This window comes from Mytilus galloprovincialis, chromosome 6, assembly GCF_965363235.1.
Source record: "Mytilus galloprovincialis chromosome 6, xbMytGall1.hap1.1, whole genome shotgun sequence".
NCBI lineage: Eukaryota > Metazoa > Mollusca > Bivalvia > Mytilida > Mytilidae > Mytilus > Mytilus galloprovincialis.
The window spans coordinates 82,004,834-82,031,858 of NC_134843.1; the positions used below are offsets into that span (position 1 = coordinate 82,004,834).

The 27,025-nt window shown below is 32.3% G+C and overlaps 3 protein-coding genes across 3 annotated transcripts; all 3 read right to left on the reverse strand.

Moving 5' to 3' along the window:
* Positions 1-4,949: 4,949 nt before the first annotated feature.
* LOC143080499 (uncharacterized) lies at positions 4,950-10,509 on the reverse strand. The gene is made up of 4 exons (XM_076256363.1): positions 10,374-10,509; positions 8,544-8,882; positions 7,037-7,237; positions 4,950-6,009 (listed from the first exon to the last, which is right to left on the reverse strand). Exons 1-4 carry the CDS (start codon positions 10,429-10,431, stop codon positions 5,384-5,386), a joined length of 1,224 nt encoding a protein of 407 aa, XP_076112478.1. The 5' UTR covers positions 10,432-10,509; the 3' UTR covers positions 4,950-5,383.
* Positions 10,510-12,093: 1,584 nt separating this feature from the next.
* On the reverse strand, positions 12,094-19,242 carry LOC143078353 (uncharacterized). Its single transcript, XM_076253240.1, has 4 exons — positions 19,137-19,242; positions 16,347-16,685; positions 14,919-15,041; positions 12,094-13,392 (listed from the first exon to the last, which is right to left on the reverse strand). Exons 1-4 carry the CDS (start codon positions 19,240-19,242, stop codon positions 12,947-12,949), a joined length of 1,014 nt encoding a protein of 337 aa, XP_076109355.1. The 3' UTR covers positions 12,094-12,946.
* A 2,121-nt stretch (positions 19,243-21,363) lies between these two features.
* Positions 21,364-24,767, reverse strand: LOC143080500 (uncharacterized). The gene has a single exon (XM_076256364.1). The coding sequence runs from the start codon at positions 23,052-23,054 to the stop codon at positions 22,176-22,178; it is 879 nt and encodes a 292-aa protein (XP_076112479.1). The 5' UTR covers positions 23,055-24,767; the 3' UTR covers positions 21,364-22,175.
* Positions 24,768-27,025: the final 2,258 nt, after the last annotated feature.

A 27,025-nucleotide genomic window follows, 5' to 3' on the forward strand; every position in this document is an offset into this window, starting at 1 on the left:
CAACTGTTAATGGTCAAAACCAAGGAGTGGTGATGTCATAACACAAGAAATGAAGTATGTCTTGCTGCTGTATACAACAGAGAAAGAGAGCAAAGAACAGACAAACAGAGACCGAAAACGATTATACTCGGGTGAAAAGTATGATGAAAGACACTGCATTAGCTGAGCTGGTAGCACATATCTTTAAAATTATGAAGACTCAGTGGTGTTTCAACTAGCAGACAGCAAACTTATAGGAATAAAGATTGACGTAACTTGGTGACAAAAATTAATAAGTCAATGAGCTTGACGTACAAAGAAGACATGAATACTCCTTCTGGATACGCCCACGACATTTAATAAAGAGAAATCCTGAACAATCCTAAGTTTTTTCGTTTTTCCATTTGTGATTTCGACCACAGTGTACGGCATTTCACTTTACTGGATACAAAAATTACATCAGTGACCTAACCAACCACCAACAACGTTTAACTTATACTGTCGTGTCTGCAAAATGCAACAATAAACTATAAACTATAAACATGATTTTTATCAGCAATACTACCCACCCGAGGGATGATGGTAACGAGAAATTCCAAAGCTCATTTAGTCTTATTAGGCAATATGGCATGCGTGGTTGCATGGGTGTGTTTTAAGAACAAAATAGGAAAGGATAAATCATACTTTATCAAACAAAAAACTCCGATTCAAGTAACAATTCTCTGAAACTGACATCAAACTATTTGATATGTTTTTATTGACAAAATTGTTACTCTTGGAAAACGTGATTTTCAATAATAATCGACATAACTATGGAAACTACATATGCGCTACGTCTTTTCGACTTTTTCCTTTATTCAAAAGCTTAGCTTCAGGTGGAAAATAAAAAGATTCGAGCATAACTTTCTGCTATAAAGATGATGTACTCTCACTACATTTTGGTGACTATGTAACCACATCAATCCAAAAAAATAAAAATAAAATGAACGATACAAGCAATACAGTTAATATAAAAAAGAAAGTGTGGTATGATTTTCAATGAGACAACTCTTCACGAGTAACCGACTCTGACAGAACTTAATAAGGATAGGGGACCATACGGCCTTCAACAATGAGATAATCCCATACTGCAAAGTCAGCTATAAAGTTTAGTCCACTTCTTACCTAGGTTTACATCTAGAAATTGACAAAATAAATACGACTGAAGAGATGATTTCAGCTTCCAAGTTTGGTACTTTTAATTGTTATAAACATTCCAAAATGGCCTACATATGAAGTACATGTATATATATCTCCCAGTTGATACGATATTCCAGAGGTTGCACTTCCTATTATGATTTTCTCTATAGAGGGCTAAATGCTTCTTACAAGAAAGCTCATTGAATCAATGAGTTCAAGTAGTAAAACTGTAGTACTTCGAACATTGCGGACGATACCACTTAGTCTTGTTGATTTATCGTTATTCGATATCTGTGTCACTATCACGGATGAGCACGAATGAGTACTATCTTAACTTGAGTTCATTCCTCTTGTCAACCGACTATGGCATCAATTGTAATTTATCACGAGCAACAAAGCGAACAGGATCCGTTTACCTTTACCGGGGCACATGAAATCACACGACCCCCCCCCCCATTTTTAGATTGGTTCATAATCTCCAGTTATAGTTTTCTATGTAGTGTTTTGTGGATTGGTTTGTCTTTTGTCGTCTCTGCCTTGGTGTTGTCATGTGATCTTTGATTAATGAGTTTGTGAATGGCCCCTTGGTATATCCTGCCTCTTTTATATTATGCTAAGTACAAGAAAATATATTATATTGCATTGGTTTCTCAATCAATTTTAATCTGATGCACATTATTTTATGCAACACAAATATTGATATCTGGAAGACTTCTGATACCATTATTGTCGTAATATTAACAAGAAAATTTATACATTTATATATTTTGTTCAAATATACTTTTTCCCCGTTTGGTCTTTTGGAAAATGTTTGTACTGTATTAAGACCCTTCTACAACGTAATTTGCATTACATGCACACGTATAAAAATTGCGTTTTTTATCCAATGCAATCATAGGTTTGAACGTAGTTTTCAATTTAGACTTGTATATACATATAACAATGTAAAATGAATCATCATTATCAGGAAATTATTAAAGGCATTTACCGAGAAGTGTTACAAACAAACATTTCTTGAAAATTTGAATTGGACTGTTACCAGCTGTATAAGTCAAGATTTCTGTGTAAAGTTTGGTATTTTTATTTAATTCTTGCTTAGATACGGACTAATATCGGAAGTTATCATTTTCACGTGATATATACATTTCTAAATAAGAATTAAAACTAGTACTACTTGATTTATTTCACTTGACTGACCGGAGTTTAACCAGTTCGTTCATCCTAGACCAGTCCATATATAGACAGGTGTTTTGGGATAAACTCATTAAAGAAGTGTCCAGTTTTGGTCATTGAACCGGTTTAAATATGTAAACACTATACGTGTATTCGCAAAATAAACAATTAGACACAGTCGTTTTTTTCCTTGTAAAGCATAGATCAAAAACTTGTAAAATTTGTCATATTTTGGAATTTGTGGATATGAAGCAAAACTATGACGACATCAGTTGAACAATATGCATAATTAAATTTTTGCATATGTCGTTATTCAATAACGTTTTGAAATACTTTTTTTCTTACTTATATTCCAAATGCATTTATTTTTTTTGTGTATTTAGGGTGTGGGGGAGGGGTGCAGTATTGGACGGGGATACATTTCAAATAGAATTGATCAAATATAAGAAAAGGAAAAAAGGGTCTAAATATTTTTTTTTATATATATATATATATATATTTTTATAAATCTCGTTTAAAATAAATCTCACAATCAGAACAGTTTCAAACAGAATAATATAATAGCCGATACTTTAAAATACCCTACTTTTGCACATATAAATGCTATTAATCTTAAATTATTTCATTCGTCCCATATTGTACACTCATTTCTTTTGTATATAATTATGTTTGGTGACAATTATAGGTGACTAGAAATCAGTAATTATAATTAAAACGGCAATCATCCTTATCCCACACATCTTCGAATGGACTGTCCTTATGCAAAATTGAAACGTAAGCTCCGCCCGATCATTAATAGTTATCCCACTCGGACTTGGTGTGTCAGTGTAAGATCACCCCGATGGCCGGAGGCCATAGGGTGATCTAACACTGACACACCAAGTCCGAGTGGGATAACTATTTTACATCCCAGCTGTTTTAGATAAGACGAAAAACCATTTACAATTCATAAAATCTAGTTTAGAACGCCACACAACAATTATAATATACTTTATACATTACTATATGATTAATACCCTTTTTGACCCCCGAACACGATGAGTAGATACCAAACAATGTCAACTCGCCCCACTGGCCAATCGGCCCAACCTATATCGCCACTTTATGAAAAAAATCGCTCCACTCTTGTTTACCGACTCGCCTCACTTTTGATAAAAGTGTAAAATCAAACTGAACAATCACTGACAACTCACTAATTAACGAAAAGGGTTTAAACCCCATTGAATAAAGGTCTGTCAACTCGCCCAACTTATAAAAAAAAATCTTGCTTCCTTTAAGTATGTTAAATTACAGATAGTTCGTATCCAGTTGTCCTGGTGTAGTGGTTGTGTCGTGGCTTGATATGCTAATTAAAGTCTTGAGTTCGAATCCCAGCATATACACTGGATTTTTTCTACGTAAATTTTGATAGATAGTCTTTTACGTATAATTGTATATTTAATTATAAGTTTTATAGTGGATTTGACATTCCCGCCAAAATGTTACAGAACAAAGGAAAGCATGCATAACAAAGAATCTCAAACTAGGGTGATCTGTTAGAACAAAGGAGCTGGGATGTAAGTTGAAATAACATTGGTTATAACATAAAGAAAATACATGATTATAATAGGAATACAACCACTCATTCATAGTCCCATTGCTTTCTAAGTTAAATGTTGCAATTCAAGCAATAATGGCTGCTTTGTACTAAGTTAGAGAAAGTGGCAGTTATTTCGTGTAAAACAGGTCTTTAATCTTTCACTTGATACCAAATTTTACTAAATGACAAAGCTATGTGTTGGAATTATTTTGTTCTGAACTTCTTTCTTGTGTATGATCTGTCTTAGCGGACCTTACAATTAGTGGTTCTATACATAGTAGTACATGATAGTTTTTATTTGTTTAACATTAAATACTCTGCATTGACTTTGGAGCTTAACCATTCATTTGCAATTAGTTCATGCTTAACGAAGGCGAGGTAAATACACATAATATATTTACAAACTTGTACAAAACATATATATAGTTAATAATAATTGTGAGATATGAGATAAAGAACACTGATCGATAAGAGACCTTTAACTCGAAAAGCATAATTTTCTCTTAAAGAAGATAGCTTTGAACAGAATATGCACATCCTTTCACTAAAGATAGCTTTGAACAGAATATGTAAATCCGTTCACTAAAGATAGCTGTGAACAGAATCTGTACATTCTTTTACTAAAGATAGCTTTGAACACAATGTGTAAAATTGAGAATGAAAATGGGGAATGTGTCAAAGAGACAACAACCCGACCATAGAGCAGACAACAGCAGAAGGTCACAACAGGTCTTTGATGCAGCGAGAAATCCCCGCACCCGGAGGTGTCCTTAAGCTGGCCCCTAAACAAATATATATACTAGTTCAGTGACAATGAACGCCATACTAAACTCCAAATTGTACACAAGAAACTAAAATTAAAAATAATACAAGACTAACAAAGGCCAGAGGCTCCTGACTTGGGACAGGCGCAAAATTGCGGCGGGGTTAAACATGTTTATGAGATCTCAACCCTCCCCCTATACCTGTACATCCTTTCACTAAAGAAAGATTTGAACATTGTATTTACAGCCTTTCGCTAAAGATAGCTTTGCACAGAATATGTACATCCTTTTACTAAAGATAGATTTGAACATAATAATAACATCATTTCACTAGATATAGCTTTGAACAGACTCAGTATATCCTTTCACTAAAGATGGCTTTGAACAGACTTAGTCTATCCTTTCACTAAAGATGGCTTTGAACAGACTCAGTCTATCCTTTCACTAAAGATGGCTTTGAACAGACTCAGTCTATCCTTTCATTAAGATAGCTTTGAACAGAACATGTACATCATTTCACTGCAGATAGCTTTGACCAGAATCTGTACATCCTTTTACAAAAAAATGCTTTGAACAGAAGCTATACATCCTTTCACTAAAGATAACTTTGAACATAATCTGTACATCCTTTCACTAAAGATAGCTCTGATCAGAATCTGTATATCCTTTCACTAAAGATAGCTTTGAACAAAATCTGTACATCCTTTCACTAAAGGTAGCTCTGATCAGAATCTGTACATCCTGTCACTAATGGTTGATTAACTCCAGAGTTTGGGACGGATGAATCACATTCATCGTAAATATGTGGCGTAGTATCTACCTTTTTATTTTCCAGTTCTATGTCTATACTACTTTCCACACTCTGTTGGTAAACTGGTGAACAATTTGACCAGTTGTCAGTCAGTTGTTCGTACTGATTCATCATAACAGTATTCATTCTACTTGACGGATTGTTTAGAAATAGTAAACTGTTAGTGTTCGGTACAGGTTCTGGTTGATATGAACTTTTTATCGTTTTCACCTCAGTATTCACAATACTAGTAGTTGATAAACGAATGTCGATTTGAGAACGACTAAAAATGTCCCTGTGAGATGATTTCTCATAGTATTGAGCCTTTGGAATTGTTTCATGGTTTGACTCATTTTGTTCTGATTCTCTAACTAAGGAACTGTGCGCTGTAGGCCTCCTGTCATTTTCTATGTGATGCAGTTGATTCTGGATAGCAGCAATATAACGCTTTTGATTTTGATAGAGAACAAATGATGCTACACAAATGACAACTATAACTATACTGGCTGATGTTATAATCAGATACGTCTGTAGATATGATGGCCCTATAAAATACAACATCAGAAATAATCAATGTTTTGATATGGATTTGATTCGTAAGATAAATATACAAATCCTTGGTACTGATAGATAGAATTGTACTGCTATAAAAGAAAATTGTCATCAATAATCATGAAAATACCTGCTCTATCATTAGTCGTCGACAAAATTCGATCCTTTGTTATTTAATCATTCTTTTCTTCTGTAAACCGCAACCAGACACTACTGTATCTGGTCATTAACTAGTCAAAACCTGACTTGAACCCTTCGCAAACTTTAGAGCCTCGAGTACAAGACAGCGTCGCATAAAGACAACTCTGCTGTCTATAAGACACAATGCATGCCATCTTTACCTCAAGTCAATACAAGTACGACAGTCTGTCAAAAAGACAATGGATTGTGTACTATTTGGACATTATTCAGAGATATGTTTTGAAGACAAACTGAACCGTTCTACGAACACAATTAGAGGCAAACCAGTCTATTCGGGCTTTAACAGAGAGAAAACTATAGGCATGATAAAAGCAAATAATAAATAACAAACAAACAAACAAACAAACTAAAAAGACAAATGAAAACAAAACACCAATCTAAGAGAATAAAAACTCTTTTCGTTGAAAGATCATTCTAAGAAAGATACTTAATAATGTTTTCATTTAATGAAAACGTAATCAATAAGCCTTGTTTCTCATGTATAACCATCGATACTAAATCAGATTATTATCCGAAACTACAAGAGTTGTTTACCAAAGATAAATTCTATTACATTATAATGTAAATTTTACTTTTAATACGGTTTGAGTGTCCTCATTACATTTAACAACTGAATAACATGCTCCTGACTTAGGACTTGCACATATTGGATGTGTCGAAGTTAAACATGTTAAAGCTTATTTTTACCTCTATTTTTGTTTGCATTATTAAGCAAATGCTTCTGTTTTTATCTTCTGCTTTATTCTTTTTCTTTTTACTTTAAATGGCTTAATCTTATACTTTGTCCCTTTTCCACAGTTGGGAAATGTTACTACATACCATTATTAACTGGTGTATCAGTTGTTATTCTATTAATTGTTGTTTTTGTTGAGGAAGAAGTTGTTATTATATCAGGTGCTGATTTTGTTGATGAAGAAGCTGTTAATATATCTGATGCTGTGCTTGTTGAGGAAGAAAACGTTAAAGCCTTTGATGTATCTTTATAATTAGCAGTCGTAAAATACGTATCACTTCTCACGTCTGAAAAATAGCAAAAATGTAAAAGTACAATTTAACCATTTTGTCTGAATGTGAGAGGTATATGTGCGAATAGATTATTTTTTTTACATATCTATCTGCTCCATTGAAATTATGTGATTAAGATAGGTATTTTTATCATATAAGTTGTTACATAAAATTCGAGGTGAAACAAAATGTGTAATTAAAGCATTTCCACCCTTTTCTTACACGGATTCACATAATAATTATTTTATAGATGAAATAAAATATTATTTTCAAAACATACGTGTCTTATTTGTAAATATTCGTAAGAAATATTTGACACCAGTAATTCACGATTGTCATGGTTGATATAAAATATAAATTTATTTATTTTGGGCTTGAAACATGATATAACTTACTAGCTAATCTACAAGTAATGAGATTGACAAATCAAACCTTTCCGCGTTTTAATGATACTCGTACACTCACTGACCTACAAATTGGTTTGATGAATTCATTTCAAACCTTATGGTTTTTAGGGTTTAAAGTATTTTATTGACATATTTTTTGAAGTGGTTAATTTTTCCCAAACACGATTTTACCTTGCAATGTTTGAAACTTTTAAACATTTCCTGTTTGAAATGTTTTATTACAGTGAAATTTCATTTGAATCATAATTTCTACCTAGATGAAAGGTCAAATACAATAGATTTATAAAACCGAGGATTTCTCTGGTAAAATCCGTAAAATTTCATAATTTTTTGTATAATTATTGCAGGGAATTTGTTAAACATATTCAAAGATAACAACGCTTTCAGAAATTTATTTACGATTGTGTAATATCTTATTTAGCAAATCTTTTTTGTTTGGTTTTTTTTTTGCGATTTCCTAGTACTGAGTTTTCTTTAGAACAGCAGACGGGAAAATGTTCCAGGAAACTTATTGTGATTTCTGTCTTTTCCAATTTATATCAAAGTTCTATCTATAAACATAACACTATGTATATCCCTGTAGGATTTTACCACATTGAACCAATTCATAACAGTGGCAAGATGTATCTTGAGAATAAGCTCGATGACCTGATATTAAATAAATGAACCCTCATGCAGGCTTTTGGGTTGTTTTTCCTTTATGATTTTGCAGGTTTAATTTTAAACTTTTCGCTTCCTTTTTTTTTTACGGTACCAACTTCACGTTTTTATATATAAATGCATTATATATATAAAAGGGAGTCGACGTGTAAAATCTACAACACATTTAAATATGTGATATTAAATGCTATTTTGCAGTTTCTAATCCAAAGATATGATCCATAATCGGTTTACGGTTAATTTGCATACAATACCTTCAACTTTTAATGTGACATAGGAATAGTGAGTGCCATTTGGATTATCAATTGTACAGCTATATCTTCCAGCATCTTCTTTAGTTAAATTGGATACTTTCAAAGTGTACTTTTCTCCACCTTCTATGCCAACGATCCCCAGCCTTTCGTGATGTGGTAAATTTGTATTAACTGTCCAACCATCTGTGTATGTTGTAGTAAAGGTACTATCTACTGTTTCAGTGTTCTCATTTAGACGCAACCACTGTATTATTATGTTTCCCTGTATATTCTTGCATGGCAAATATGCTGTGTCACCAACGGTAGAATTTATGTATTGTTCTGACAAACCGATTGCTCCTGCAAAACAATTTCAGTGATAATGTTTCATTATTTAGAAAATGTTAAGAGTGTTTAATACTGTGTTTTCATTTATTTTCGTGGGTACTAATTTTCGTGGTTTGAGGAAAACTTGCATATTCGTGGATATAAAATTTCGTGGTTTTGACAAAGTATGCATATATTCCTTTAGAAAATTTGCAACTCGTTGAATATTTAAATTCGTGGTTTCCCGGTACCCACGAAATCCACTAAAATTGGTATCCAACGAATAATAATGAATCCACAGTAATTCATCATAAAATAAGAATGGTCCTTTTTCTATTTTTTTTCGCGTCCCAGAATAATCAATCGAAAAATAGATCCTTCTGTCCCCTCCCCAAAATATCAAGACAAAGACATTACATCGAATCTAGTTGAATATCGATGATTGTAAACACTATTCTATATAGAAACAGACCAATAGATAGGAATATTAATACATTATATTGATTGGAAAACAATTGACCATTGACTTATACTTATTCTTCTCCTTTATAGATTTTTATTTTGAGTTTGAAAGGAACTCATAAAATAAATTCTACTAAAATGATATTGACCCAAAAAAACACCCAACTCTATTTAATATCTTTTTGACCATTCATCTGACAATACAGTCTTAAATGTGTTTGCAAAAGAGTAACATTGTGATACACAAAAATGAGATGATGAAAATCCTTTATCTCTACTAAATGATTGCAGATGAACAGTCATAACAATGGCTGAACTTCTTCAAAACACGGCTTTCCTACCGTGTATTTATTGACTTCTGAGTAACTCACAAAGAAAAGTTTCAATTCATATCTACATCCTGTTACTGTTGCATTAATTTTTACGTCCTGCTGATTAAGTGCATTGACAACCACATTTTTATAAAGGTAGCAGTACTATTTCGTTCTTTTAATTTGTCCTCCTCTGTCATGTACTGCTAGTTTTTAAAACACAACAAAGTTTCTCCAAACAAAATACATGGACTTTAGATAAATAAAGTATGCTTTCATCTTGTTTTTAATAATAAAAAAAAAAGATCATTAATATCGGGGGGAAATAAAAACCAGAAAGATATTGTTAAATTGTATAGCCTCCACTTGACATGTTGCAATATCATGTTCCGATTGGTCAGTAATGCTCATTAATATTAATTTTTTGGCTCAATCATTAATGAAATGCAAATAGTGAGATTATAATTCCTTTTTACCAGCCGATATGGTTTAATTCCATACGAAACAGAAATATCAAAGTACAAAATTAATCAGTAAAATTAAATATTATTTGCAATAATATCATCAATAATTTTGGTTAAAAATCGAAAAAAAAAACGATTAAACTTTAATGTGAACAAAATAAAGAACACACTATTATGAAAATTTTCTGATATGTTTAAATGCAAGTGAAAATGTCGATTACAAAGCTGATCTTTTTATGTTGTTACTCATTCACAAACTACTATAATGAAATGTCACACAACCATACCTTTAAGTACTATGACAGTCAATATGAGAAAAATGAGTGTATCCCTTTCCCTTGACATGACTTAAATGTCTTTTTATCAGTTTGAATATATAAGGTACCACTACCATTTTAAAACTAAGTTTTGCTAGTATGCTTTTTTCCTGGTATTGTAAATACCGTGGAAATTATAAAGTATAACAATTTATCATATCCGTTTTAGATATTATTTATTTTAATTTAATAATACTTCCTTTAAAATATATACTCCTTTACGACCAATTAAATATATCACCTTTATCAAATCCCCCTGGAAATTAACAAAAAGAGCAATGTTATCACTTCATTTTATAGATAAAACTGAAAATTGAAAACATCTTGACTGTTGAAATGATAAGGTCGTGGCATATTCTACTAATGATTACATTTATGGCAATATATATATATTCAAGATGTCCTGTGAACTATTGTGTTATAATAGTCGACACTTGATATTAAAGTATTCAGTAAAAAGTAGGTTGATAAGCGACTAGCGATGGATTTCAGAGGCTGGAGTTGACTCATCATAACAATTTGGGTACAACTAGAGTTTGAGTTGGGAATAATTTTTTATAGTTGGAATTTTTCGAAAGATGTAGGCTACATCAAAAACTGTAATCGCCAAAATATCCCTTTGTGTAAATTCTACTAGTATATTAAAGGAAGATCAGAATCATGAATAACAAAAAGACTATTCAATTAAGAGCTGTGAAACTGACCACATTTCTTTACTTATAGAAAAAAATTGATAGGTAATCATTATACCAAGAGCAAACTGGCTACGGTTATGAAAACCCTGTATGAATTTCATAAAAAGAGGGCACAAATCCAGTTTTTCTTTTTGGCTGGTTTCGACGTAATCTAAAACCATTTAATTGATTTTTTTATATTCAAGACTGTTAAGTAGCACTTCCCAGTTAGGAAATAAAATTAAAATTGAACCACAAAATGTTTAATCATCTCCTATTCCTCGCTTTCTAATACATTAATACAACTGTTTGTGTCTTTATACATGTGCATATGTATGTGATCAGTATTATCCATAGATTGAAATTGGTGAAATATAATACCTTTTTATGTGTATCCACGGCAACATTCTGCATTTATTTACCATAAAATATTACAAAAAGGGGGATGAAAATGTATCATATCCCCCAAATATTTGATTCAAACTAGAATTCCAATGCTTATGAGTGATACCTTTTCTGAACCTGTTGACATTATTCTACAAGTTGAACAACAAAAAAGGGGTATCTTTCGCCTCATTTTTTCGTAAACTTTTAATAATGACCAAATAAGTGCAGTAAAAAGTTAGGACCAATATTTGGTATCGATATGGAAATACGGACTGACATATAGAAAACATGCCATATTACATACATTACATAATCTAAATGTTATCATAAAACGACTATGCGGTATAGGCTTTGCTCCTTGTTGACGGATTTCAACAATGAACAAAGCCCATACCGCATAGTCGGTTTATAACCACTAATTGACAAAGCTATGTGTTGGAATTATTTTGTTGAAAATCTGAACTCATTTCTTGTGTATGTTCTTTCTTAGTGGGCCTTAAAATTAGTGGTTCTATACATACATGATTGTTTTATTTGTTTCACATTAAATACTCTGCATTAACTTTGTGAGCTAAACCATTCATTTGCAATTAGTTAATGTTTAATGAAGGCGAGGTAAATACACATAATATATATACAAAATTATAATTTGTTCAACATTACAACAGGTACACAACATATATATAGTGTATTTATAATTGTGAGATATGAGATGAAGAACACTGATCGATAAGAGACATATACCTGAACTCGAAAAGCATAATTTTCTCTTAGAAGATAGCTTTGAACAAAATATGTACATCCGTTCACTAAAGATAGCTGTGAACAGAAGCTGTACATTCTTTTACTAAATATAGGTTTGAACATAATGTGTAGATCCTTACACTGAAGATAAATTTAAACATAGTATTAACATCCTTTTCCCTCAAGATAGCTTTGCACAGAATATGGACATCATTTTGCTAAATATAGATTTGAACATAATATTAACATCCTTTCACTAGATATAGTTTTGAACAGACTCCGACTATCCTTTCACTAAAAATAGCTTTGACCAGAATCTATAATCATTTCACTAAAGATAGCTTTGACCAGAATCTGTACATCCTTTCACAAAACAATTGCTTTGAACAGAACCTATACATCCTTTCACTAAACATAACCTTGAATGGAATCGGAAATTCTTTGCACTGAAGATATCTTTGAACATAATCTGTACATCCTTTCACTAAAGATAGCTTTGAGCAGAAAATGTAAATCCTTTTCACTAAAGATAGCTTTGAACAGAATATGTACATCCTTTTACTAAAGATAGCTCTGATCAGAACCTGTACATTCTGTCACTAATGGTTGATCAACTTCAGAGTTTGGGACGGATGAATCACATTCATCGTAAATATGCGGAGTAGTATCTACCTTTTTATTTTCCAGTTCTATCTCTATACTACTTTCCACACTCTGTTGGTAAACTGGTGAACAATTTCACCAGTTGTCAGTCAGTTGTTCGTACTGATTCATCTCAACAATATTCATTCTACTTGACGGATTGTCTAGAAATAGTAAATCGGTGGTGTTCTGTACAGGTTCTGGTTGATATGAACTTTTTATCGTTTTCACCTCAGTATTCACAATACTAGTAGTTGATAAACGAATGTCGATTTGAGAACGACTAAAAATGTCACTGTGAGATGATTTCTCATATTGAGTCTTTGGAATTGTTTCATGGTTTGACTCATTTTGTTCTGATTCTCTAACTAAGGAACTGTGCGCTGTAGGCCTTCTGGCATTTTCTCTGTGATGTAGTTGATTCTGGATAGCAGCAATATAACGCTTTTGATTTTGATAGAGAACAAATGATGCTACACCAATGAAAACTATAACTATACAGGCTGTTGTTATGATCAGGTACGTCTGTAGATATGATGGCCCTATAAAATACAGGATCAGAAATAATCAATGTTTTGACATGGATTTGTATAGTAAGAGTTTTATATATACAAATGTATACATCCTGGGTATTAAGAGATAGAATATCGTACTGTTTTAAATTGAATGTTTCATCGATATCCATCAAAATACCTGCTGTATCCTTAGTCGTCGGCAAAATTCGCTCCTTTATTATTGGACCATTATGTATTATTTCTTCTTTAATTAAAACCCATCCGGACTCTCTTGAATCTTGTCATTAACGAGTCAAAACCTGACTCGAACTGTTAGCAAACTTTAGAACGGAAGTCAATTCAAGTCGGACAATCTGTCCTACAGTCAATGGATTGTATATTGTTTTGCCGATATTAAGAGATATTTCATAGACAATTTGAACCGTTCTCTGAACACAAATAGAGGCAAACCAGTCAATTCGGGCTTCACCAAAGAAAAAAACTAAAGGCATCATAAAATGAGAACCAATTCAAACGAAAAATCAGATAACTGATTTATGCAAAAATAACAAGCCAAAATTCATTATTGTAGGCAGTAACCACGAACTTATAGATTCGTGAGTTTGGACAGGCACATAAAATTATGTCAGAGTAATAATTTTCGGAGCGTATAACCTTAATTTTTCCAATCCAGGGACAGTGGTGTTACAACTATGAAAACTGTACAATTCAGTTTGAAAGGGCTTGAATTTGCTCATCTGATTGACACGAAGCACATAATAAATTAATTTAAAAGGCAAAAAAAAAAAAAAAAACAAAGCACCGATTTAAGAGAATAAACACTATTTTAGATTCTAACAAATAGTTATCAAAGGTACCAGGCTTATAATTTTTTCGCCAGGCGCGCGTTTCGGCTTCATAAGACTCATCAGACACGCTCGGATCAAAACAGTTATAAAGCCAAACAAGTACAAATTTGAAGAGCATTAAGAACCCAAAATCCCAAAAAGTTGTGCCAAATACGGCTAAGGTCATCTATACCTGGGATTAGAAATCCTTAGTATTTTGAAAAATTCATACTTTTGTAAACAAGAAATTTATAAAAACTGACCATATAATTGATATTCATGTCAACACCGAAGTGCTGACTACTGGACTGGTGATCCCCTCAGGGACGAACATACCAAATAATGTTTTATTTTAATGAAAACATAATCATTGAGCCTTGTTTCTCGTGTATAACCATGATACTGAATCATATTATCAATTTATCGGAAACTACACAATGTGTTTAACAAAATAAATTCCATTACACCATAATGTAACAAAACTTAATTTTTAATATTGAGTGTTCTAACATTCAACTGAATAATATGCTCCTGACTTAGGACTTGCACATATAGGCTGTGTCGAAGTTAAACATGTTGAAACTTATTTTTTACCGCACGTTTTGTTTGCATTATTAAGCAAATACTTCTGTTTTTATCTTCTGCCTTATTCTTTTTATTTTTTACTTAAAATGGCTTATTTTATACTTGCTCCCTTTTCTACAGTTTGGAAATGCTACTACGTACCATGATCAACTGGTGTATCAGTTGTTATCTTATCAGATGCTGTGCTTGTTGAGGAAGAAAACGATAAAGCTTTCGATGTATCTTTGTAATTAGCAGTCGTAAAATACGTATCGTTCCGCACGTCTGAAAAAAAATCAAATATGTAAACGTACAATGTAACCATTTTGTCTGTGTGCGAATAGATAGTTTTTATTTTACATATCTTTGTTCTCCAGTGAAATGGTGTGCTCAAAGACAGGTTTGTATAAGATGTTATATAAATTTTTCAAGTTGAGATGAAACAAAATGTGTATAATAATAGCATTTCCCCCTTTTCTTATACGGATTCACTAAATAATTATTTAATAGATGAACTAAAAGATTGTTTTTAAAATATACGTGTCTTATTCGTAAATATTCGTATAAGATATTTGACTCCAGTATTCACGATTTTTTAATGGTTTATGAAAAATATAACATAGTTTAATTTTGGTTTACACCAGGATATAATTTACTAGCTAATCTACAAATCTCGGTTGGCCAATCATAATTTGCCGTGTTTTAACATGTTTAATGCATACTCGTACAATCACTGAATTATAAATTTTATGAATTATATTTAAACCTATTTTTGTAGTTGTAATATTTTGATGATTTACATTTGTTTAAGTGGTAATTTTTTATCAAACACGATTTTACCTTGCAATGTATGAAGCTCTTAATATATTTCCGGTTTGGACATGATTTATTATAATGAAAGTTCATTTGTATCATAATACTCTATAGAGATGAAAGGTCAAGTACAATTGATATCTAAAACCGAGAATTTGTGTAAAGTCCATGAGATTTTAGGACATTTGTATAATTATTGCAAGGAATTTATAAAACATGGATACAATTCAACATTCAAGGATAACAACGCCTTTGAGAAATTTATTTACAATTTCAATTCTGTAATCTATATCATATTCAGCTGATCTTTTTTTAGCAGTTTGCTAGTTAATCAAAGTTTTCAATGAAACAGTCGAAAACGGAAAAAATTCTTGTGATTTCTATCTTTTCAAATGTGTATCAAATTCTATCATTGCGTTTCTTTCTATTTACATAATGTGTTTTCCCTGTAGGATCCTTGCACATTGAGCCAATTTATAACAGTTGCAAAATGTATCTTGAGAATAAGCTTGATGACCTTATATAAAAAAAAATGAACCCTCATGCAGAATTTTGGGTTGTTTTTCCTTTATGATTTTACATGTTTAATTTTTAACTTTTTTTTTTTTTTTTACGGTAACAACTTCGCGTTTTTTTATATATAAATGCATAAGATATATAAAAGGGAGTCGACGTGTAAAGTCTACAACACATTCATATGATATTAAATGCTATTTTGTAGTTTCTAATCCAAAGATATGATACAGAATCGATTTAATGTTAATTTGCATACAATACCTCCAACTTTTAATGTGACATAGGAATACTGAGTGCCATTTTGATTATCAACTGCACAGCTGTATCTTCCAGAATCTTCTTTAGTTAAATTGGATATTTTTAAATCGTACTTTTCTCCACCTTTGAGGCCAACGATACCAAGCCTTGCGTGATGTGGTAAATTTCTATTAACTGTCCAACCATCTGTGTATGTTGTAGTAAAGGTACTGTCTACCGTTTCTGTGTTCTCGTTTAGACGCAACCACTGAATTATTATGTTTCCCTGTATATTCATGCAGGGCAAATATGTTGTGTCACCAACGACAGAATTTATCTGTGGTTCTGACAAACCGATTGCTCCTGCAAAATAATTTCAATGATAATGTTGCATAACTTTAAACAAAAAATATTATGAGTGTTTCATAATTCATTATAAATTAAGAGTGCTTTCCTCTATCTTATTTTCGTTTAGTGGGAAAACTATTTAATTTTCTTGGGGGTATGAAAATGAATATTGAGCTGGCCTTGTAAGAGCTAGAATACATATCCGGCATAATTCAAGAGAACACGAATATCCTGCAACACAAAATGCAGGAAACAATACTGAACAAAAGTGCAAATAAATTTTTGCACGACTTCAAATAATCAATAAAGTCAACAGTAGAATACCGCTGTCCGAAAGTCATAAATCGATTTAGAGTAAACAAAGCCGGGTTACAAACTAAAACGAAGGGAAACACATCATCTATAGCAGTAAAAAAACCAGAAATAAATCCTTCTGTCCCCTCCCCTGAATAATAATTGGTCGTCCACTTATACTATACATGTTATATTTATACATACAAGTAGATAAGGATATAGACCTAACATATTCGAATCTGGAACAATAACGATTCTTATTTTTTTTAATAGTACTTACATGTATATATATATATATATAAAAATCTACTAAAATGACATAGATCGAAAAAACATCAACTGTGTTGTCCTTTTTACCATACATCTTACACCAAAGTCTAAATGTGTCGGCAAAAGGGTAACATTGATTTACACAAAAATGAGATGATGAACACTCTTGTAATCTACTAAAAGGTCATTCTAATGACAAATTAAGAGCTTCTGTACATGTGAAACACAATCATTTGTTGACTTTTTATTTGAATAACAAACTTCATGAAAAGTTTCAATTCATTTCAACATCCTGTTCCTGTTCAACTTTATTGCCATGATGTTTCTATCCTGCTGATAAGTGCACCAGCTGACACACATATTTCTATGAAGGTATGTAGCAGTTATATTTCGTTCTTTAATTCGTTTCGCCTAGTTTGAAAACACAACATTTCATTGTAAAGAAACATGGGCTATCGATACAATCAGATATGTTTTCATAAAACAGAATAAATGGAACTTCAATATAACCACATAACGTTTTACAAAACAGAATAAATGGGCTTTCGATACAACCACATAAAGTTTCATAAAACAGAAAAAATAGACTTTCGATACAACCACATAACGTTTTACAAAACAGAATACGTGGACTTTTGATACAGCCACATAAGGTTTCATAAAACAAAAAACAAATAAACTTTCGATACACCATACATAATGTTTTACAAAACAGAATAATTAGACGTTCGATACAACCATATAACGTTTTACAAAACTGAATAAATGGGCTTTCGATACAGCCATATAACGTTTTACAAAACTGAATAAATGGGCTTTCGATACAGCCATATAACGTTTTACAAAACTGAATAAATGGGCTTTCGATACAGCCATATAAGGTTCACCAAACAGAATAAATAAACGTCCGATACAACAACATATATAACGTTTTACAAAACAGAATGCATAGACTTTCGAAACAAGCACATTACGTTTTACAAAAAAGAATAAACGGGCTTTCAATACAACCACAAAAGGTTTCATCAAACATAATAAATGGGCTTTTGATACAACCACATAACGTTTAACAAAGCAGAATACATGGACTTTCGATACAACCCCGTAAGGTTTCATAAAACAGAATATATGGATTTTCGATACAAACTCATAACGTTTTACCAAACCGAATAAATAATTTCAATAAATCTGAGTATAACTTTATCTATGTTTAGATTAATCGATATGTTTAAGTTAATTGCTATGTTTTATTTTAGTACTACATTTTCCAAAGACACACTAATGTGTATTGAAAACTGGAAAAGGGGGGGGGGGGGGGGGTTGGAGGGAAGAAATATAAGAAAGATATTTCTAAATGGTTTTGTCCCAACTTATTCAGAATCTTTTTATGAAAGATCAGAGGAGTTCTTTGACAATTATACATCTTGCCCATCAAACCAAACGCCAACTTTATGAAGACAATATTAACATTTATATTCTTTCAGAAACTGTTCATATATATGATATGATATAAATAGTATATACATGCAACATCACAATATATTTTATTTTTGAAAGAAATGTAAATGCTTGAGTGGTAATGAAAACGTTATTATACTAAATTTTTCCTATATTTTTATAAATTTAGATTTCATTACAAAACAGATATAACAAAACACAAAATTTAAAAATATTAAGTAAAATACAAATTATCTATAATTAAACCACCAAACGTTTTGGCCAAAGAAAAACGCAATAAACTTCAGTGTGAACAAAATATACAACAAACCATTATGAAAACTTTTAAATATATTAAAATGCAGATTAACATGTCAATTGCAAAGCTGATTTTCTTATGCTGTTGTACATTCACATATTAGTATTATTGCGTTTTTTTAAAGAAAATTAAACAATCCTAATTACCTTTAAGTATTACGACAGTGAATACTCGAAAAATAAGTGTATCCCTTTCCCCAAACATGACTGATATTTTTTTTTTATCTGGAGGAATATATGGTACCAATACCATTTTAAAACTATATTTTGCTAGTAATTTGTTTTCCTGGTATTGTAAATTATTTGGAAATTATAAAGTAAAACAGTTTATCATATCCGGTACAGATATTATTTTTAATTTAATAATACTTCCTTCAATTTATGACCTTTTACAAACTTTAACAAAATCATTGTTGTAAAATCCTCTCTGGAAATTAACAGAAAGAGGATAAAAGCAAGTTGACAATCGACTAGCGCGGCAGACGGGAGGTTGCATGAGGTGTCTCATCATAACAATTTTGGTATAGTTGTTAAGTTGAGAATAATCTTTAAAACTACTATTGTGAAATAGGAAATTGTCTTGAGGTGTTTGTTTCCACGAAATCGGCAATTATAATCAACAACATATCTTCATGCGTAAATATATCGTAAAGGATGAAAAGAAATAAAAATCGCTGAACCGTTTGTATCGTTTGTGTTAGATAGATATGCACTCTTAATAATGTCGTCTTTCTGCACGCGTTAACGTGAAAGAGTCTTACAGAGATGTTCAGGAAGTTGATATATACCGGAAGGGAAGGATGATAATTGCTATTTTTGTGTTTCAATGGTATATATCAGCTATCCTTGTGCAGAAACTTGTTTGAATTTTCATCTTTGTGAGGGTCATTCTCCAGTCTTTTGAAATGAACTTTGTGGGTATATGGCCACATAATCTTTTACGAATATCATCAGAGTTTTGTTTTTCACTGTTGGCTTTTCAGGTTAAGTAAACCCGGTGTTCCATTTGTGCAGATTTGTTTTATGCAATTTGCTGATGTGCTCTTTCAGTTTGTAAACTGCTCATATATATGGTATGATATAATTATGGTCAAATATGTATTTTTAAATTTATACAATCATACTTTTCTAGTATCAGTGACTTGAAAAACGACTAACCAAAGACAAATTACGACAACCCAAATGTTAAATCTATATGACTGTATATAAGCACACATGTTCTCTAAATGACAATCAGTAAAAGCTATTGTCTATAGTTATTCCGATCCCTTCTTAACCTCGCATTATATCTAAAGACGACAAAACAACAAACATCATAATATAGCATAGTGGTATATATATTTATTATCTAGACTAATAAAAACAAGCTATACTACTTCCATTATATAATTGCTAAAACTACATGACAACATGTAAAAAATGTAACAATATAATCAATAAATGTATCTATGTTTTGGCTTTCTCGGGGGCTACTCACTTTATAAAAAATCTACTTAATCTAAACAATAATTTGAAACATTATTCTAAAAATAAACTATTAACTATAGGATGCGGTGGATACCTGCAACATTGTTTCGGCTGCGGTGGATACCAGCAGCGGGTTTTTCGGCTGCGGTGGATACCAGCAGCGGGGTTTCGGCTGCGGTGGATACCAGCAGCGGGGTATCGGCTGCGGTGGATACCAGCAGCACGATATGCAAAATAATCCCATGCTTACTTATACAATAATAATTGGAACTGATAATTAAGAATATATACTATACTGATACATGTATAATTGACTTGGGGGTAAAAAATAATTTCCCCGAAATTAACATGGCCAATAGTAAGTAGCCCCAATATATAATACATATATATGTGAATACACTTTTAAAGAGGTAAAGGTGAGGGCGGGTGGGAAACAAAATTAAAATATGCTACGATGAACTGGCAGCTTAAAACGAGCTTATTAATACTTTACTTATATCTCCTATCTGATTGGCTAACCAATCTTCTAAAATTATCTCAGTTCACTCAGTAATTTCTAAAAATATCTCGGTTCTCTCATTAATTTCTAAAAATATCTCTCTCTGGTTTCTCAATTTGTATTCTATTAATATCCCACCTGACATAGGCAGGAATTATTAATCGTATAAACTACAATTTAAATCTTTAAATTACCATTTATACAATCATACTTTTCTAGTATCAGTGACTTGAAAAACGACTAACCAAAGACAAATTACGACAACCCAAATGTTAAATCTATATGACTGTATATAAGCACACATGTTCTCTAAATGACAATCAGTAAAAGCTATTGTCTATAGTTATTCCGATCCCTTCTTAACCTCGCATTATATCTAAAGACGACAAAACAACAAACATCATAATATAGCATAGTGGTATATATATTTATTATCTAGACTAATAAAAACAAGCTATACTACTTCCATTATATAATTGCTAAAACTACATGACAACATGTAAAAAATGTAACAATATAATCAATAAATGTATCTATGTTTTGGCTTTCTCGGGGGCTACTCACTTTATAAAAAATCTACTTAATCTAAACAATAATTTGAAACATTATTCTAAAAATAAACTATTAACTATAGGATGCGGTGGATACCTGCAACATTGTTTCGGCTGCAGTGGATACCAGCAGCGGGTTTTTCGGCTGCGGTGGATACCAGCAGCGGGGTTTCGGCTGCGGTGGATACCAGCAGCGGGGTATCGGCTGCGGTGGATACCAGCAGCACGATATGCAAAATAATCCCATGCTTACTTATACAATAATAATTGGAACTGATAATTAAGAATATATACTATACTGATGTATAATTGACTTGGGGGTAAAAAATAATTTCCCCGAAATTAACATGGCCAAATTAAGCGAATTTAATACCATTAAATGAGTGAAAGCCCCCAAGATAGATACATCATTTATTGCGATTTAATATTATTTTTTTTTAATTTTTTTTTTATTTAGTTATGTAATCTAACCTAAATTTATTAAAATATGGAATTAAAATGGTCTCCATGTTTTTGGTTTTTTTTTTTTTTTTTTTTTTTTTTTTTTTTTTTTACCACTCAAATGTCACATAATGTTACAAAAAACAAAAACAAAAATTACATGTGTGTAAAACTACAAAAAAAGAAACAATAATAATCTCTCTGAAGCTTTAAACTACAACAAATGAACTAGTTATGAAAACACATATCATGCTGAGCTCTTTTCAATACTTTGGCATCAGTTCGTATGTATCGTATGTAACAGTCTGATGACCACCTGCCTAATGTTTGAATTATATGATCCTCGACACCACATGCTGCTGCGGATGTAGCTGCTCCTATACGAAAGGAGTGACCACAAAACTTAACAGTATTATAGCCAAGTATGTCTAATAGTTGTCTCAATGAAGAAATAAATGTTTCCCTGCTTAACGGCGATGATTGAAATTCATCCTCGACAAAAAGTGGAGATTTTGGTAAAGCGCCATTGTTATATCTTATAGACAGATACTTATTCATTGTATCCACTGGTTTAAATGTGTCATTTTCATAAATAGTAATATTCACGCCTTGACGAAAGGGATCACGCTTAGATGATCGCAGGCGAAAAATGAAAAACTGTTTCGTCGGATCCACAGTGATATCTTGCAAAAGTACTGTACATGAATTATCATTATAAGACCGACAGGTAAATTCTCCACACCTAAGAAAACCGAAAAATGCCATTTTAAAAGCACACTGAAACATGAGGTCTAGCACTGGTGAAAATATTCCTTTCGATAATAAAGCACAAAGCTTATTCAAAATTGATGATGTAATTGGCAATCTTTCTTGAACAACATTGTTCTGAGATTTTTTAATACCCCGAAGAATAACTGGTAATCTGATAGCATTCGCCATAGGATCATATCCTAAAAATCTTATATAATAATGACGTACTCCGGCAAGATAGAGTTTAATAGTCTGGTGTTTCAGATTAAGTGCTTTTTGACAATAAGTTACGAAATAGACTAGAAGATCTTCTTTTACATAAGGAAGATTAACTTCGGAGCACGGTTGACCATTCATGACCAGGAAAGTTCTGAAACATTTAAAAGCGGATTTATATGTCAATCTAGTGCTTTCGCTCAAAGACGCATCCCATAATTCGTCTATCTTTAAATTCAAACCATCATCAGCTCTGAGGGATGCAGACAAGGAGTTGGTATCGCGTTTGCATGTGGTGCCAAGGCTCTGAACTTCATCATCTGGTAACGAGAAAGAGAATCAGCTATACAGTTTTTTATACCAGGAATGTGTTTGGCATGCACTACAAAATTATTAATTGCTGAATGATAAGTGAGCTTTCTCATTAACTTCATCAAGCTTTGAATCTTAGATCTACCCTTTTTAATAATATCAACAGTAGCTAAATTGTCACAATTGAATAATATACGTTTCCTTTTCCATCTATCTCCCCACAGTACGCATGCCATTACAATGGGATACAATTCAAAAAACGCCATAGATGTTTGCTCACAAGACAATAGTTCATAAGGAAAGTCACCTTGAAACCATTCATTTTGATAAAAACCTCCAAATGAGGAAGGTGTAGCATCAGTAAACAAGTGAATGTCCGCAGCATTCGTTATATTATCATTTAAAAAGAAGGAAACACCATTCCAATCTTTTAAAAATTTTGACCACATAACAAGATCAGGTTTACAACTTTTTAAGTGCACATGGTGATGCAACTTTTTAACAGTAGTAGACAGTTTAATTAAGTGTGAAACAAATGATCTACCTGGCACTATAACTCTGCACGCAAAATTTAAATGCCCTAGTAAACTTAATAACTCTCTTTTAGTGCACGAATTGCGCTTACTGAAATATTCTATAATTTCTTGAATTCGTAAAACCTTTTCTAAAGGGAGATAAGCCTCCATATTAATAGTATCTAAAAATATCCCTAAATATTCTAACTTATGACATGGTCCTTCAGTTTTCTTAAATGAAAGTGGCACACCTAATGACTTAAAAATATCTAAAAAAGTATTCATAGTTTGTTGAGCATTGTCTTGTTCTGGTACAATAACTAGAAAATCATCTAACAAGTGTAAAATGTGCTCTATATTGTAATTGTTCTGAGCAATCCAACAAATTGCTTGTGAAAGAGTGTCAAAGATTTTTGGGCTAGACCTGCACCCAAACACCAATTTATTAAAAAAGTAATATCTGTCATCCCATTTGATTCCATGAAACGGCCATAACATTGGCGACAGGGGCATAACCTTGAAGGCGTCGGCTATATCGGTTTTTAAAAGCCAAGATTTAAAACCTAGGCTTTTGATAGTTCTGATAGCATCATCAATTGAAACATATTGCAAAGAAAATTCATCTTTATCGATAAGTTCGTTTAAACTAGGATTTTTTGGATCCTCATGAGGCGCTGACAAGTCTACGATTAAACGCTTCTTTTTATTGTATTTACCTTCTGCCACACCGATAGGGTTAATGCGGTAATGTGTAAATGGAATGAAATCAAATGGTCCTTCTAAATAGCCCTTTTCTACCTCCGTTTCTATTAATTTTAAAACGTGTGTTGGTTGAGATAACGCTGATCTTAAGTTTTTGCACTCAATAGACTTAGATGGTAATGTTGTAATACCTGTGGAAAAACCTTGACTTAACCCAGAAACTAGGTAATTCTTAAATTCCTTATTTGGATGATTTTCTAATTCATGAACTAAATTACTAATCACAATGGGTGTTGATACTCCTAAACTTAGGGAAACTTGATCGTTTACATTCTTCTCTGCATATTGGACCCGATTTTGTTGGATCCTAGTGCCTCGTTTTTTGAACTCGTACAGACTGTTTTAGGGTGCTCTCCATTACAACTTAGACAAATATGTAAATTTCTACAATGAGGTCTAAAACAACCTGTTTTCCCGTTGAAATTATTACAGATTTCCTTTCCTCCATGGTAAGAACGCTCCCTGCCGTGTATGTCTTGATCTGACCTGTATGACCCTGTCGTATTCCTGTTGCTATTGTTTGACTGATTACAATAACTACTTGAGTGAAAAGTGCTACCGCAAATGCTACATGTGTTAGGTTTAATGTTCGCAAAAATATTGCAAAATAAAGTGTTATTTCTTATAGACCAGTCAACAGGAATATTGTTATGTCTTAAATGAGCTGCCGCATCAGCAGAAAACCGTTTATGGTACTCGTAAAATCCCTTACCCGAATACCTGGTGGCCATATCAACCAAATCACGTTCATAAAGATCCAGCTCACTCCTACGATGAGGAAATGTTGTACACATAATGTTCTTATAAATACCAAAAGCCTGAATAAATTCGCCCAGAGACAATGATCTTGAACTCCTAGGGTCAGATTTATTGTTTTTGTCTTCACTCAAGCTTAACTCGTGTGTTCCTGAACCAGAATAGTATGGAATCAGTAAAGATGTTAGATTAATGTCCATACCTGATATAATATTCTTTCGTAACTGGGGTGAAATTGTTTCCACAAACGGTAGAGTTTCTGCAGAATAGCCGTGTGCTGTTCTCACCATGTTGCCTGAATTTCCCATATTTAAAAGCTGTTCCTCGCTTCCTGCGGCTGCGTTCGGTGCAGTTCGTGTATTTTGTAATGCATTGTATGCGGACTGTAAATTGAAATTTGACCAAGATTGACCTGAATTTGTAGAAGTATGATTGATGATATTGGATGCACTATCCACCGGAGCGGAGACATTTGCATTTGGTGTTTCTGCGATTCTACTAATACTGGTAGTTTCATTTCTGGCTTGAAGTAATAAATTAACTTTTCCTGTTAAGCCGGAAACATTCTGTTGTAGGGATTGTACAGTCGATGATAATTTTGATACAATTCCAATCAAAACACGATTGTCGTTACTGGGCGTGTTTTCATTATTGTTAGTGTTTGGTGCATCCTGGGATCGCGGATCCCCATCTACACGTGCGTTTTGTTGTGGCAATGCATGATGGTATACCGCACTACCATTTAAGGGTTCCTCACCACGTGTGTGACTGTCTTCGCCTCGTGCTTCCTCTCCACGTGCGTTTGTTGTGTTTGATGTGATACTATCGGAATTTTCGTATCGTTTCAAAATTCGTACCAATGTCAAACGTTTTGCATTTATAGGAAAAGCGATATTCTTTCTTTCTAACTCTGCTTTTAGTCTAGCAATTGTCCAATTTTCAAGTAATGTAGGATTATAGACTGCGTTATTGTTTTTCTTTTTCCTAATCGGACCCATTGCGTCCGTGCATGTGTATATATAAATGTAATGTCAAATGCAATATAGGTGAATAAATAAATAAACAGACCTCAGATCTATGAATAATAAAACTCCAAAACAAATATAAAATAGAGCATATATCGTATGAATGAAGACTTCTCGCCGTACAAACACGTGGATTGTTCAAAGTTTATTCCATGCTCCTTTTCCTGATATATTTTATCACACGGGATAACTTATTTGAGTTCATATAAAGTCTGAATAATCCAACACTTAAAGTTTATGCACAGCAGTTTAAATACTGAAACAACTATTTTGTAATAATAACTTTTTGTAAAAACAAAATTAAAATATGCTACGATGAACTGGCAGCTTAAAACGAGCTTATTAATACTTTACTTATATCTCCTATCTGATTGGCTAACCAATCTTCTAAAATTATCTCAGTTCACTCAGTAATTTCTAAAAATATCTCGGTTCTCTCATTAATTTCTAAAAATATCTCTCTCTGGTTTCTCAATTTGTATTCTATTAATATCCCACCTGACATAGGCAGGAATTATTAATCGTATAAACTACAATTTAAATCTTTAAATTACCATACAAAGGTTATCCGTCCTCTAGACACACACATAGAATACACCAAAACAAAATGCATTGAATATAATAGTTCTATTTACAAATTACACCGACATTGGTCAATCAAAAAACACAAACTATAACAGAAGCATATGTAGTATACCACAATATTAACAAGTATATACATGAAACAAGAACATATTATTGC

What these genes read in the sequence shown, in the direction of transcription:
- LOC143080499 (XM_076256363.1), bottom strand. Translation starts at nt 10,431, where the DNA reads ATGTCAAGGGAAAGGGATACACTCATTTTTCTCATATTGACTGTCATA. An exon ending in GACTGTCATAGTACTTAAAG is followed by an intron (nt 8,883 to 10,373) that starts GTATGGTTGTGT and finishes ATTGTTTTGCAG; the next exon opens with GAGCAATCGGTTTGTCAGAA. An exon ending in TGATACACCAGTTAATAATG is followed by an intron (nt 6,010 to 7,036) that starts GTATGTAGTAAC and finishes TGTATTTTATAG; the next exon opens with GGCCATCATATCTACAGACG.
- LOC143078353 (XM_076253240.1), bottom strand. Translation starts at nt 19,242, where the DNA reads ATGGTATTGGTACCATATATTCCTCCAGATAAAAAAAAAATATCAGTC. An exon ending in CACTGTCGTAATACTTAAAG is followed by an intron (nt 16,686 to 19,136) that starts GTAATTAGGATT and finishes ATTATTTTGCAG; the next exon opens with GAGCAATCGGTTTGTCAGAA. An exon ending in TGTCACATTAAAAGTTGGAG is followed by an intron (nt 15,042 to 16,346) that starts GTATTGTATGCA and finishes ATTTTTTTTCAG; the next exon opens with ACGTGCGGAACGATACGTAT.
- LOC143080500 (XM_076256364.1), bottom strand. Translation starts at nt 23,054, where the DNA reads ATGAATGGTCAACCGTGCTCCGAAGTTAATCTTCCTTATGTAAAAGAA.